Raw genomic sequence first — 15492 nt, 5'->3', positions numbered from 1 at the left:
TTCACCTATTTACAAAAAACATTTCATGTTGATGAGAAAAAAGACAGCGGAATTAAAAAGGAAGAAAACCTAATTAGGTTTCCGTGATTAATTGGTGGAATTGTGCAGTGGAATGGGGCGTACCATGTATCTGGCTGAGGGTTAGTCGGGCAAATATGATATGCATGGATGTTATCCTTTTTTAAAAGATGTCATTATTGTAAAGACAAACTTTAAATATTCTCTAATGCAAAATCTGTAAGGATTATTAATCGTTCTTTAACTATTCCCTCATTAATTAGTTATTGCATCCTGGCCTGGTTGTAAATGGCTTCGGTAAATAATTCATGAACCATAAATAACTAATGGAGACAATATAGTTAACAACTAGTAACCCTATAGACTATATAAGTGCCCATTTCTAAAGTAGAAAACAAAGGCAGAACACATGCAAAAAGCAGGTAAACAGTCACAAGTACGTGGATGGCGAAGTCTTGCAGCCATGTTGGAATGTTATAGCTTTTCAAACTGTGAGCTGTAATCTGCAGCTGCTTCTGCAGGCGCCTCCATTATTTCCACCGGAGTTTTCAATGTTTACGGCTGAACCGGAGGCTGAGAGATAAAGCCTGGCTTCCACAAGCTGCTGAAAGTCGTCCAACAAATGTTGGATCGGGTTGATGTTGTGGGTTTGAGCTGCTCAGTCAGCGAACTCCGTAGTGAGGGGGAACAACATCTTTTGTTTGATTTTTTTGGCAAAAAACAGGAAAGAAACCTGTATGACTTTTGACCATATGGTATATTGCTAGATGTTAATCCAGTGGTTTTTTTTTTTTTTTTTTTTAAATGAGAGGATCATAAGTTGTCCTTTCTCTTTTCAAATACAATGCAAGAAAGAGAGAACACTGTGTCATTTTTCTCTCTAAAAGCCCACAAATAGCTTTTTGCGGCAGCTAAATGTCACCCGGGTCACATGTGGGGAAAAGGGTGCATACAGAGATTGGAAGAGCAAAAGGTGAGAAGGAGTGAGAGAAGAGAGGGAGGGGTCGGAGGACTGTTGATCGACAGAGCGAGTGAGAGAGATGAGAAACAAATGGATTAAAGAAATAAAAGCAGGAGAGGGTGTGAAGCGGTGGGCGCGTGCGCGCGCGTGTGTGTGTGTGTGTGTGTGTGTGTGTGTGTGTGTGTGTGTGTGTGTGTGTGTGTGTGTGTGTGTGTGTGTGTGTGTGTGTGTGTGTGTGTGTGTGTGTGTGTGTGTGTGTGTGTGTGTGTGACACGAGGCGGGTGGGAGTTGGGTTTTTGTTCTTTATGAGCTGGAAAGGGCTGCCGGTATTAGATTGGTCCTCTGAGGCGATCAAACGCTAAAGCCCCTCTGTCATCCTGCAAACCAGATGCTGTGTCAGGCCTGTAATTTTCAAAGTGCCCCCCAACCCCTCCACTCGATAGATCCGGCCCCGTCTCTCCCCGTGCTCTGCTCGTCTGTCACGCTCGTGTCGCTTTAGTTGTCAGTCATCTGCGCTCGCTATTTATCTCATTCTTCTTTTCCTTTTCATTCCCTCTGCCTCCAGCTGCCCTCGCCGACTGCGATGAGCACGGCTCTGAGAGGGATCTCCTGCTACCTGCGAGAGGTGAGCGCCACGACTCCTCTCTTTGTTTGCTCCCTCCCTCCCTCCCTCCCTCCCTCCTGTCTGTTGTGTTAGGAACCCTGCATGTAACCTAGGCCTCTTACACACTGCGGGGAAATGCGACCCAATTCTGATTTTTTTTACTCACAAGTGACTCATATCCGACCTGTTTTGTGGCCGTGTGAAAGCGCCAATTCCGATTTTTTTTCACAGCAGACCCAGGCCTCGATCATACGTGGTACCAATTCGGATATTTTTCCACATGCGACTGCTTCGTCATCGGCGTTTGACCGACGTCACAGATAAGCGCCGGAGGAAGCGGCTCCACCCGAATGTTAAAAGCTGTTAAAAGCTGTGCTCTCGTTCTTCTTCATTCTCCTTCTTCTTTCCCTCGTCATGTTCTCTAGATTTTATCGGCTCGCATTTAACAACCACTGGAAAATGAATCTACACGGGCTGATCAGCGTTGCCAGATATCGCAGTGTCCCCCACTTGGGGAGTCAAACTCGCTTAACTTCATTTATTTCCTGAATTTGTGTGTTTCCGGTGTGTTCTTTATTACACATATAATAGTTTTACGTTTTTAACATGATTCCTACATGGGCTGAGATTTGAGCTGGTTTTTATTGAGCGTGTGGGTTTTACCTTGTTTGGGCTGGAAACCGTGAGTCACATCTGGCAACCCTGGTCCTGGTCTTCTGCGCTCGGTGTCCCGACAACATCCGGTCCGATCACGTTCACACGGCAGGTCGCGTTTCAAATGATCCCGCAAAAAGAATCGTGATTGAGCATCAAGACCTGCGGTGTGAACGTGGTCTTAGAGTAATTTGTTTTGTTTTGTCTACAACAGTGACAGATTTCAATATGAGAGATAAAACGTGATCCATCACTACTAATGGAGACGGAATCGCATTGTTTGTTTTGAGAGTACATTTTGGTCACTGGCTGATTTAAGTCATCTGCAAAAACTCGACTTTTTTGATATTCCTGCTGATCCCCTGTGAATTATAATCATGGCATTAATCATTACTCTGCGTAGCATTCATTTATACAGTATTTATACACAAATTAACTAACTAATTGACTTGACTGAACTAATTAACACATTTTTCATATTTGACTACAGTGCATCTCATTTCTTGTGTTTCTTGTTAATGAAATCAGTGTTTAACACCAAACATCGCTCACCTAGTTATTGACATTAATGTTCTGGTTAGTGTTTACAACAAACCGTGTGTAGTTAACATCAACCTTGTTAACTCGTCTGCTTCAGACTTAAACAAATCCTGTCTTGCTCCTGTCGCAGGGCTGATAAATGAGTTTCCTGTCCTTAGATTCATTTGTGAAGACATGAAATTTAATTAGAAGGCTTGAGTCGTGTCATCTAATAAGCCAGCATTAATTGCTTAATTAAGAGCAATGCATTTCAGATCGCTCCGTGGCTTGAGTGGATAATTCGGTTAGATGTGAGCGTTCTGTGGAAACATATGAAAAGTACGTCTGCTTTACAACAGCAAGGTACAAAAATGTCAGACTGTATACCGTAAGTAAGAATGAATGCCAGCGAATGTGGGTAAAACAACACTAATGAGATCCAGTAAGCAGAGGTGATTAATGAAAATGTCCGCCATACAGCAGATTAGCCGGAGCTGGCGGTACAGAAAATGTTAGGATCAATTAATGTACAACATGTTACATAATTGGCTGAAAGGTGAGTAAGAATACCCTCCATTCAAGTTCAGGCTTTCTGCATGGAGTTTGTACTTCATGCCTCTCATCCGCTTTGTATGGGAAACATTTTCGTTCAGTTTTTGGGGGTTTATTTGGAAACGGTTAGCTGTTAACGTACCAAAATCTAATCGATTGCTCCTTGGACGATGACAAACCATCCCTGAAAATTACACGCAATTGGGGTGAGTAGTTTTGGCAAAGAGCTGGTAAAATACACACATACAAAGCAACAAATAAATACACGAGGACGAAGACGTAACCTTTTCGTTGGCGAAGGTAAAAACATGAGCTTGAGGTGAAGTGGTACTCTGAAATGTGTTGATAGGAATGTGTGAGAGTTCCAGACCCAAAGTTGGACAAAGTTATACAGAGCATGGATTAATGTTACATTTTCTTTTCATCTTGTCTATCCTAATATATTAATGTTACATCAAATGGTACCAATATCTTCAGAAAACACCACTTCACTGGATTCCAGCTCGTATTATTTTTGAATTAAAACTAGAGCATTGCCCACATGATATAACTTCTTCCATCTGCCATTTGGCTCATTAGGTTTCTGGACCGAACAGTTTGAATCTTGTGTAAGTGATTCCCGTGACAGACTGCGGCTAATGAAGCACAAGGCATTTATCAATGCCATAGCATGCTGGCACATAACACTGTGTAGTGGTGAGGCAGGAGCAAACGGGTGCAGCTACAGAAACAGAGTTTCCATTTTGTCATGAAAAAAATGGGAACAAACACACAGAATGAATAACCATCAGTGAAACATTCAATCGAAATGATTTGATGTGCACTAGTAAAAAAAAAAGAAGAAAGAAAAAGACATGCCCACATTGGACTGGTCCTTTCAGTCGGCGGTTTACAGAAACAGTAGCAGTGCAGTTATTCCTGCAGCAGCTCAGATGTCATAGTAAGTCTGTGTAACTCGTCCTCAACCGTCGCTGCTGTTGCCACAAGTGACAAGATAAATGCAGAAACACAGCGTACCAGCAGAAGAGCTCATCGTCTAAAAAACCCACAGTTCCAGGAAATACTCGCTGTCTCTTTAAGACCCGATACCCCTCATTTAACACTCACTGCCAAACATGAGACCAACCACCAAGATCTGGGACATGAAATCACTTCTTTCTTTTTTTTTCACGTGATTTGATTCATTTCTCAATGTAAGCTTAGCAGGATAATTCAATGCATTGGATACGCTCTGTCTTACGCTTCCCACTCAGCGTTGAGGTGTATGCTTGCATAAGATCTGAGGATGCAAAAAAAACTACAATCTGGAAACTCACATGAAGCTGCTTTGTACCATTACAGTCACCAGAGCGTACCTGCCAACAAGATGTCGGAAAATGTCAGATATCTTCATTGTATTGGGTTTAGTTTTACATTTAAGAGGAAACCTGCTGTCATGTTGGCTTTTCCTTACCTGTCATAGATCTTATATTACGCATCTCCACAAATGGTCAACTGTTGGAAAATCTTCTCTGTTTTGGCTTTAGTCACAATAGACAGTCGTCCTCACACTACGACTATTGTAATGGACGACTCCTTTTTAGGAAGAAAGAAATAAGTGAAAATATGTACTGAACCCCTGATCTGCATTTAAAGATAGATAAAAGAGTTCAACCTTCTTTTAGCCTTTGGTTTTCTCTTTCCCATTTTAAATACTGTAGTCCAACTTCAAATTGTTTTATTCCTCTTTTCTGTGACTGGTCTTATATAAGATGTCACGCCTAAATAGTTTCATTATCTGTTATTTGAGCTTATATAGGCTAAAAAAAACCCCAACAACAAATAAACATCTATTGTTGCAGTTGATGAGATGAAGCGATCGACGGCGATCAATCCAATGGCGACGAGCCGCCTTGGAAAGGAGAAACGCAGCAAACACCTTTCAGCCATACCGAGGCACTTTCTTCTCTCCCGGTTTTGTCTTTTCTGTGGAGAACATCAAACTGTTACCGGAGCACTTGACAACAAGCGTAACGGCGCAGAGTAGATTCAAAGTGACAGATGAAAGAATGCAAAGCAAGAAGCAACAGAGGGGGAAGGAGGGGAAGACGACGTTCTCGCAGCCCCGTGACTCACTGTCATGGCCGGCGGCGCCGATACATGTATGTTATTTATAGGAGAGACTGTGTGCGAGGGTTTACATCACTGCGAGGCGCTCGCTTTTTCACGAGCTGTTCGCCGTCGTCCCGTCTGAGAAAATCTCTCTCCCAACGCAGTTCGAGTCTCGCCGAATGTGTCTCCTCTCCTCTGTATCTTCTCATCTCTCATTAAGTCTTATCTTCAGGCAATAGATGGACACAGCCAGGGCGATCAATATGCCACATGCCCAGCCGTCCCTCACACTCCGCCCTCCCTTTTTTCCTCTAATGGTCTCAACAGCTTGCTCCCTTTCTTCTCCTTAATTCTTCCTTTTCTATCCGTTCATCTCGCTCCTCGTCTACATTTTTTTTCCCCCAGTTAGCGCCAACAGCCGAGCCGCCATCTGTCGTCACTGAGTGGGAGACTTTAAAACATGCGATTAGAGGGGATAATTTGCAGCAGGTATCTGCTAATAAAACAGCTCAGACCTTCACAGATCGATAGAGAGCAACTCATTAGGGGGGTGGAAATAAACAGGCGTCTGTGCGGAGCCGGCCACACACACACACACACACACACACACACACACACACACACACACACACACACACACACACACACACACATACACATAGCGACAGACGAATGGGAAGGATTTCGTGCGAGTGGCTGCAGAGTCGGGATGATCAGTAGGCCCATTAAACAACCTCGGCTATAGTGAGAACAGCCCCTGCCACCACCCTGCCATCAATACCTGAAATATGTCGGACTCTTGTCTTTCGATTTGAAATATCTGGAAAGGCTTTGCTATAGTTTGCAACAGTTTTTACATTTGATTTGACTGGAAATCTCATTTGTTTCTTGACATTTACAATTAAAGAATGTGTAGTTTTACTCTGCTTTCTTTATTTGCGTCGAGATTTTTCTTAAAACTTAAAAGATGAAAACAAATCCCGCTAAGAAAAGGTCTCCTCTCTCTCCGGCCACACTCTAAAAAACCCCTAGCGCCCCCCAGAGGAGGTCTGATCCACACATCAACATGTGACTTTGCTTGGAAACTGCAAACATTGCTCACACATCAGCAAACACATTAGTGTTAATTTGAGGCCTTGTGTAGCTCAGTGCACTCAGCTGAGAGAGGAAGCAGCAGTGAAAAAGCGATTCCGTCTCTGCCTGAGTGAAGAGAATCACTGCTGAACCACTCGAGCACTTGTTAGAGTTTTGTTGACTTTGTCGTTCTCCAGTTCGCTGCAGGGGAGCGTACAGAGGGATTGTCTGAGCTTTCTCACTATAGACAGCAGCCCGCTGTCGCTGGGATCATTGCCGGCGAAGTAAAGAATTCAAATAACAATTCAATTAGATTTAGAAAGAAGCTAAAGACCCGAGTGCAGCGTTGTTGCCTGATTCATTCTTCAGCAACTTGCCGCTCGAGCAAGGCATCACTCTCACTCTGAACTTTGAGTCGATAACGTTGCAACCGCCCACATTTTTCCTTGATCTTTATTCGCTTCTGTCTGTTGTGTGTAATTTTCTCTCCCGCAGTGGGAGACCGAGCAGCAGCGGAGTCTGGAGGAGAGAGGCCGCTTGCTGCTCTGCCTCCAGTACCTCCCCCCTGTCAGCGACGACGAGGACGTGAAGGGCGAGGCCAAGGAGAGAGCTCGTGGCGGGCTGTGTGTGGGCGTGAAGCGCTGCGCCCACCTGGCAGCGATGGATGTCAACGGCTACTCCGACCCCTACGTGAAAACGTAAGAATGTGACAGGAAATCAGTGGCAGCGTGTCGGATCAATTCACACCGATGACAGGAGTCTGCCTCAGTCTGGTTACTGACCAAAGCCTTTTGCCTGCCGCCACAATGACACCGAGGTGAAAGCCTCTGCGTGTGGCTCAGGATCGAAAACATATTCTAGTTGTTAGGTCTGGTGACGCGGGCGGCGAAGACGCCAGTCTGAAGGACCTTTTCAGTGTGGAGTTTGCATGTTTCCCCTGCGTGGGAGACATGTTGGTGGGACATCTCTCAAAGTCTAAAAACATCAAGAATACAATGTGCCCATGTTTGTTAATGTAGTTAATACACACCTTATGTGTTCTGTATTAGGATTTTATGACGTTCCATATCTGAAAAGAAAAATATTCATTTGCTCTTTATGGAATTTAACGATAACGTTGGAGATCTCTGTTTAATAAGAAGGAGTTTTAGAAGTTTGCTTCCTACAATCATGCGTTTTACATTTAAAAAAACAAAAAAAATTCTATTTTATCATGGCTGAACGGGACAAAACTGGTCCTTTTTGTAAGATGTTGTAGAATTACTGTTCCGAACAAGATCTGATGACACATTTTTGTCAGTACTTGTCGACATTTTCAGTGCTGCGCTTATCTTTTCAATTTGTGATTTTATTCTTCACTGTCTGACAGAAATAATCGGGGGGAATTTTCACAAATTGGAAACTCGAATTCGGTCACTTTCCCGTCTTTAACGGGTGGTTAATAGCACATTTCTGGACTTAAACAAACCGAAACTGCCCGTTTGCAGCAGCTCACACAAACAGGATTCTGTCTCAGAGAAGCTTCAACACACTCTGTCCCTCATCACACCTACTCAGGGTTCTTCACCTCATTTGCACGTTCTTTTTCCGTCTAACTTTAAAAAGCGATTGCTCACTTGACCCCAAACGCCTCAGGATATTTATTTTACGATGTTCACCTAAAAAAGACAAAAGTCATTTCAAATTGAGTCGAGTAATAGCTCCGCATTAGTAATACCAGACTAAACAATTTCTGGCTCCGTAGATAAGAGAAACATAGAAAACAATAACGTAATGTGTCTGGTTTTAAATTGGCAGGCCGGAGAGAGAAAACATCCAGCAATATCTGGCGTTTCCACACCTGACTGCTCTCAAATATAACTTCTTGCTCACCACCGCTCCACCGTGCAACATGTGTTCAATGTTTTTCATCCTTTCAGAGGCTTTTTACATTTACTTTCTGTCAAACGAATCTATACATGTCATTTCTTATTACGTGAAACCAATATGCACACAAGCCGCGATTTCATCCGGCCTGGTGCGTTCTCACGAGACGGCGAATGATTTTCTCCTCTTGCATCTCTGACGCTTCTTAATGAATAAAGTCAAGAAGCCGAGCACCTCGATGAAATACGATAAAGTCACATATTTAATATCTGAAACGATGCGCGCACGCAACTCCCAGGCCTCAGCCTCTAATGCCTGTATGTGATTTTAACTGGTCCTTCGCTCATATCGTCCCAATGAATCACTGCAGCCACACTCCTGAGTGATGGATGGCTTTAGTTAGCTTCAAATAAAGTAATGGTGACAGAGGAGCGCTGTTTTTCACACAAATTGTCGCCATTGTGAACTATGGCACACATTTATCAAGGTAATAACATTATGGTACCTTGTGTGTGTGTGTGCGTGTGTGTGTGTGCGTGTGAGCGTGTGTGTGCATGTGTATTGACAGCCTTCAAAGTTGATTGAACCGCGACGACGTGATTTAATATAACGGCTGTGAGGTATCATGGAGGGGATACTGCATTAAGATAAACTGATTTTCAGGCTGTTGTCGGCGTCTCAGAGGTCGTGTAGAGTTTCATTACGCACCGACGATAGGGGAGCAATACCGTGTGTGTCACCAAGTGTGTGTTTGTGTCTGCACCACTGAGGGCAGGAGGGTCCCTCGGCTGAGTGATGTGACCCGACACAAAGTGGACAAACGAGCTTTAAACCCCCCGTCCGTCCGTCTCCGCTTGGTATTCTCCCGAGTGCTTCGGAGGTTGTTCCTGGAATGAGTGAAACACTGAACAACCCCCACAAATCACACACATAAACACAAATCGTGCCACCTCGCTCACCTCGCCAGAACGCGCACTAAACTGATCTTTTCTCCCACCCGCCGGCCCTCCGGCTCAACCCTCCTCCATCCATCTGCACCGCCACCGAACCCACGCATACATCCCTCACACATCCACAGTAATACATCATGTACCTTCGTTCCTTTTTGGATGCGCGCTCACATCTTTGCCCTTTGGCGGGAGCCTCTTCCCAGATGCTTTGTTGTGTCTGAGAGCGTGTGGGAACATACGCTCTTCGAGCTGTGGGTGGTGGGTGGAAAGCAAATGTGAATAGAGATTCTTTTTTTTTTTTTCTTGCCAAGTTCCTTCCAGCTGGCTTAAAAATACCCTAAGAATTTAATGACAGCTTGTGAAGAGGGTGCAGAGATTTCTGAGTTTTTTTTTTGTTTTTTTTATCCCAATCTGCGCCGTGCTGGAGAAAAGAATTCCTGATCAGTCCTCACGTGAAGTTCCTTCTTTAGAAGATGAAGTTTCTATCTCAGCAGTGACCTTTTCTGATGCTATGATGCCATTTTTCGCCATTTGTGGCGTTTCGAATCTGCCGGCTTCTTGTTCGGGTTTGCAGTATAGAAGTCTGTAGTGCACAAATGGGAATTTATGTAATTTATTTCTTTCCACCGTTAAACTCAACCCTTCGCTGTCCTTGGGTCAAACCTCTGATGACAATATTGACGTTCCTACATGGAGCAGAAAACAGGATATCGATACAGCAACACCCGATCACCCAGCAGCCGGTGAATAACAACAACATTCTGGACTAATCCAGTCAAATCTTGTGAAGGTGACTGTGGTCATGTACACAAAGGCTGAGAACTCAATGTTTTATTCAGCGTTTTTGATGCTGCCTGTTCACCACCATATTCACTGTTGCTGCTGTTTGGATTTGAATGTTTCAAACCTTCTTTTCCAGAGACGTTGAACCAGTTTTAATGACGGATGTTTTACGCCGGTGCAGTAGGTTAATTGTGACATCTCACAGTTCAAGTTCAAATCTAGAATGGGGATTTCCCTGCGGAGGTTGTAGGTATTTTTCCCTGCGGGAGTTTTTTCATGTACTAAAAAACAAACAAGCATGTCAGGGTGATTGATAACTCTAAACTAGTGAGTGGTAATTCCTTTTGTCATTGTTCAGGGAGATAATAAACAGAAATATTTCCTCTATAGCTGTGATGTTGTACTTATACTTACAGCAAGAACTGAAGTTGTGAAATGAATCCAACAATTCCATTACATTCAACCCGATTTATAGAATAATAATATTGAAGTTATAACCATGTTTAATCTCTCATAGATACAGTAACCACTATATAAAGATTTTAATCCTAATCGTTGGTTTTTATGTGTAGAAATTATGAAAACAGTGTTTTATGAACACCCTGTAAATCGTAATGATTAAACTGCACTGAAAAGTCTTTTGAGTTGAAGGATTTCTGGCAACTGGGCTGTTTGTATTCACAGAGGAGATCCGACCGTGATGTAATGAAGTGACTAAAATTATATTATATTTTTCTGCCTTTTTTTCTGTTCAAAATTAGAAATAAATCATCAAATGAGCTTTTGCAAAGTCGTTAGTTGGTGAGCGAGCGGAACCATTGTGAGGCAGATAAGGATGGAGAATACAAACTTTCTAAAGTTGTAAATGTATTGTACTGCTTTAAAAAACATTCATTTAGAATAGACAGAGGGGCTTGGAAAATACTTTATTAATCCTACAGGGAAATTCTTTGACAGTCTCACTCCATATAGCAGATTAATGTATATAGTATATCAAAATATCAAATAAGTGAATAGGTGCGATTGTCAGTGTGTTTGACTCTGTTGAGTGTACTCACCCTGTGTTGGCAGGTACTGGCTCTGGTTCATGTCTCATGTGAGCTGTACTGTGGATATGGAATGTTGTGATTATGAAACACATATATGGCCCCTGCAAGTGTTTTCACGAGCAACACAGGAAACCTTGAGAGGATTGGTGCAGAACAACAGAAGCTTAATCTGAGCTAAGCTCAGCACAAAGACTCAAAATGGGGCTACCTGGCAGCCCGTGTCTCTCTCAGGGAAATAATGCCTGCGAGCACTTTATTAGTTTATATCGGAACATCTTGTTATGTAATCCATCCCCAAAAAGGTAGCATAAAAACACCTGTTGAACTTTTGACTTAAGCAAACTAATGATGAGTTGAGTGCTGATAAAAGGCTTTTCCAGTCTCCCTGCAGATTTTAAAGGCATTATATTATCCAGCTTTCACATCCTCTCGTTGGATCAAAAACATTGTATTCAGAGTTTATTGCCCCAAATCCAGCTTTTCCTTGATTTTCATCCATTTCAATATTGGATCAAATGAGCTGCATTCAGAATCTGCTGTGTCTGTGTGAGCTGGACTGGCTCCGCCCACACATGCCCATCTTGTGAAGAGGAGGAAGTACTTCGTCTCGTGGTGCCATGTGCCAGAGCAGAGCTGCCTAATTGTGGGAGGGTCAAAGGGAGGGCCTACCTTGATTAGGATTGGCTAAACCCCCGATGACACTATATAGGGTTTGATTTCTGATTGGCTGGTTGGAGCAACACACTTTCTAAGAACTGAAACAAGCCAGGGAGAAAGAGGACAGACTGTCTTCACTTCTGGGACGTCATTCCAGATATGGGGACGATTATTACTGCTGGAAAACCATTATAAAGTGAATTTAGCATAATATGACCCTTTTAGGCTAAAGTCCAAGCAGAGGAAATCCAATTTTTACTGATATTTTACTGAGTGTAATAATGATAATTGTGTTTTTACCTTGGATGATGCCTTTACATTTTTCTTAAGATATAACAAAGTCTAATTTTAGTAGAGGAGGTTAGAATATGTACTTGTATTCAGGAGGCCAGAAATCCTCCAGCATGGTGGAGGAGCTTTGGCTGCATGTCAGGTTGATGGTGGGAGTGGCTCTTCTGAGCCGTGGGAGAGAGGAAGCCTAATTGGTGCGTCTGTTCCAGGACGTTAAGATTGTTCTCTCCACTTATCCACTGTGTCAGGCTCGGTCAGAGACGCACCGTGTTGGAATCCTGCTGAGGACGCAGCCAGGAGGAAGCCTGAAAGGATTCCTGCACGGAGATATAAGACACGAGGAGACAGGCTTAACTCAGGGTGCAATCCTGCAGCCCTGCTTTGTAGTAGCCTTGTCGGCCTCCATGAAAGTGAAACCGTTATGGTGACTGTTGAACACACTGAACCCACAATGGCTGAAACAGCAGGAGAAAATACAGCGGGGATAAAATAGAAAAGAACTGCTCTGAAACAAAGATGAATCATATAAAAAAGTTGTACGATTCCTTTAGGTTTCAGTCATCTCTCGGTGAGGAGGTCACCAAAGTGACAGGGCAGGAAGAACTAGTGAATCTGTCATTTACAGTAGTTCTTTTTCAGGACATAATGATTCCGTCTATGTACAGGCTCACGCTGACCTTTAAACAGTCATCCCGGGTAGTTTTCAGCAGCGCTCCGACACGAGAACGACAATGACAAGGCGCTTTAAAAGATGTTTTCCTCTGTCTCAGATACCTGAAGCCAGACGTTCAGAAGAAGTCCAAGCACAAAACGGCGGTTATGAAAAAGACTCTGAACCCGGAGTTCAATGAGGTAGGCGTTTCTCCTTTCTTTTTTATAAAACAGCCAATTACAGTGTTTGCATATTATCATCAGCCACCTCATTAGTGAGGCTCACAGACGAACAGCAGCATGTGTGTTCAACGTGATCCCCTGGCGTTTCCCTACTTAGGAGTTCTTCTACGAAATCTCCTTCTCGGAGTTGGCCACGAAGACCCTGGAGGTCACGGTGTGGGACTACGACCTGGGGAGGTCTAACGACTTTATAGGTGAGTTGCTGCCACAAACCCCGACGCCGCATCATTTTCTGCTTGTGGCTTTAGTAAGACGGCGTCATTCAGAATCCGATGGTGTTGTTGCAAGACGTCCTCTGTCATTTCCTGTCATCCGAGCACGGCGTTTGTGTGTAATTTGCGGGGTTCGGTTGGCGAAAGGGGTGTCGGTGACAGTTTTGGATAAAAATTTGGCCTTTTTCTTGTGGGGGTCAGCAATTACGTCCACGACTGTAGAGCTCGCGACACCTTCTTCAGTAAACCGACACAGCTACAGTTAATTTCTCCTTTCAAAAAGTTAGCAGTGAGAATATTTTTTGAAATGTATTGTGATGAAAGCAAGAGCGAGGGTGTTTTTGACGAACGGGCAGGAAGAGTGAAATGAAACATGACAGCGATGAATAGGTGGAGGAGAGAAATACTTTTCATTTCATTAAAACTGAAAGCTTCGCTTAAGGTTTTAGTAGGAAAGAATTACGTAATGTGATTATTTGATCCATGCAAATTTCAAAGTAAGACTCCGGTGAGCAGAGATCATTTATTTCACTCTAAAAGTGTGTTTTTTAAAAAAAAATGTTTATTATAATTTTGTTTTAGTCTGATTGGTTGGTGAAGTAGCTTCAATCACTTTTAAGAGAATGCGCCCCCCCCCCCCCATTAATCTAATTGTCACCTGTTCATGTGGGCGATATATTCGGCAGCGGTTTTGTCTTCAAATTGAAAAGCAAGATGACAGTCTCATAATTTTTATGGCTCGTCGTTGTATATCGTTTCAGTTATGTAACTCTGCAAATGTTATTTAAACGGGGATGAATAGTGCATTTGTTGTGGATTATTTTTGGAGAGTGGATTAAAACCCATTTTGAGCTCGTCTGACAGCAGGATAGCGTACGTGACTCGGAAAACCTCCAGAAACTCACGTTGAGACTCGTCGTCATGGCGGCCCCAATCCTTTAATGTGACGTCTTTTCAGGGAACGCAACATTTGATTTGATGACGGTGACAGCACACAAGGGTTTAACGCAGATAGTCATATGACTAAATATACATTTCTGCAAACGAATCACTTTACATAACTTAAATGAGAGGTTGTTCTTTTTCTTAATTAACACATTTTAAATAAGATATCAAATCAGGTTCATCAGACTAGAGATGTGCACCTCAATCAAAACAACACAACAAACAACCAAACCCTTCAGTTAATAAGCGCTATTAATTAAATACATAATGAAAATCATCAATCATAGAAAACATATAAATCCTCCCTGCGTAGTGATTAAAGCAGCAGACGGAGCAAAACTAGTGAAATCAATGTTTTTGATCAAAGTAAAGCAGAGTCTTTAACTCTCACGTATCTACAGTGAAATTCACTCGATTAACTCTAAACTCACACCGAGGACAAAGATTTATAATAATTATGTCCGCGAGTTTAATGAACAGGGTTAATTGTGTGTCTTTAACTTTAATAGCTTCGACATCAACATATTAACACAGTCATTTGGAGTCATTGTAATGAATAATTAGTGTGAATATATGAGATAGAATGACTTGTGATACAGATGATTTTCTACTTTTTGAAAGAGTTAAATGAAATTTCAAACTTATTACCTTTTTCCTCCCTGTTATGTAAAACATAATTCACACCTTTATTGCACGACGACTGTGTGAATAGTGCTCCATGACCCAGAATGTACTGTATCTGCCAGTGCTGACTGGTGGTAAAAAAAGAAAACTGTGTAGGCACATCACTCCTTCTGTTCACCGTGTCCTTGTTCGTTTTTCCAATTCAATTTAAGACATTGTTGATTGCTTTTGAGACTCCTAATGGTCGGACCTCATCTTTTATCACAGGTCTTATTAACTGGCGCTCTCACATCGGAAAGCAAATCTCTCTTGTACGTCCTACAGTCACGACTGAAATTAAAAGCCGGCGAAGGCTTTTTGCAGATACTGCACAGTGAACAAAAAGTGGAGGAAAGAAAAAAAGAATATGACTTGTGTTTCCTCCATCCTTCTCTAAACACACATTTTTTATTCATTGGTCATTATGGCTCAGACCTTCCAATCTTGTAGTCACATTATAGCGCTGTATTGTTTGGTCCCTTGTTGTTTATTGACGCTGTTGGTATGTTTCTCCTTGCAGTTCATATTTTTCCTTTAAAATCGAATGCATATTGTACAGCATGGTGAGCTCCTTGAAAAAGAAAAAAAAACTTAATTTCACAGACAATTAGAGGACGACGGGTTATTCCGCCTCCTCTTCTTACAATTCACAGCCTGTTTGGTGCTAAAAAACTCACTCACACATATGCATTTGTTCTTTTGCTTGTCT

General features: G+C 42.6%; 1 protein-coding gene across 1 annotated transcript in view; it reads left to right on the top strand.

The window, feature by feature from the left end:
* LOC308122124 (double C2-like domain-containing protein alpha) overlaps positions 1-15492 on the top strand; it is a gene marked incomplete at its 3' end in the record, with an annotated part of 33032 nt that overhangs the window by 17370 nt on the left and 170 nt on the right. Inside the window, exons 7-10 of the mRNA XM_080483783.1 lie at positions 1545-1604; positions 6969-7171; positions 12840-12921; positions 13061-13157. Of these exons, the coding sequence (XP_080339909.1) occupies positions 1545-1604; positions 6969-7171; positions 12840-12921; positions 13061-13157 (442 nt within the window). The remainder of the gene's footprint in view (positions 1-1544; positions 1605-6968; positions 7172-12839; positions 12922-13060; positions 13158-15492) is intronic.

This window comes from Lipophrys pholis (assembly GCF_963383615.2).
Source record: "Lipophrys pholis genome assembly, chromosome: 1".
Taxonomy (NCBI): domain Eukaryota; kingdom Metazoa; phylum Chordata; class Actinopteri; order Blenniiformes; family Blenniidae; genus Lipophrys; species Lipophrys pholis.
This window is presented reverse-complemented; position numbering and strand designations above follow the sequence as displayed.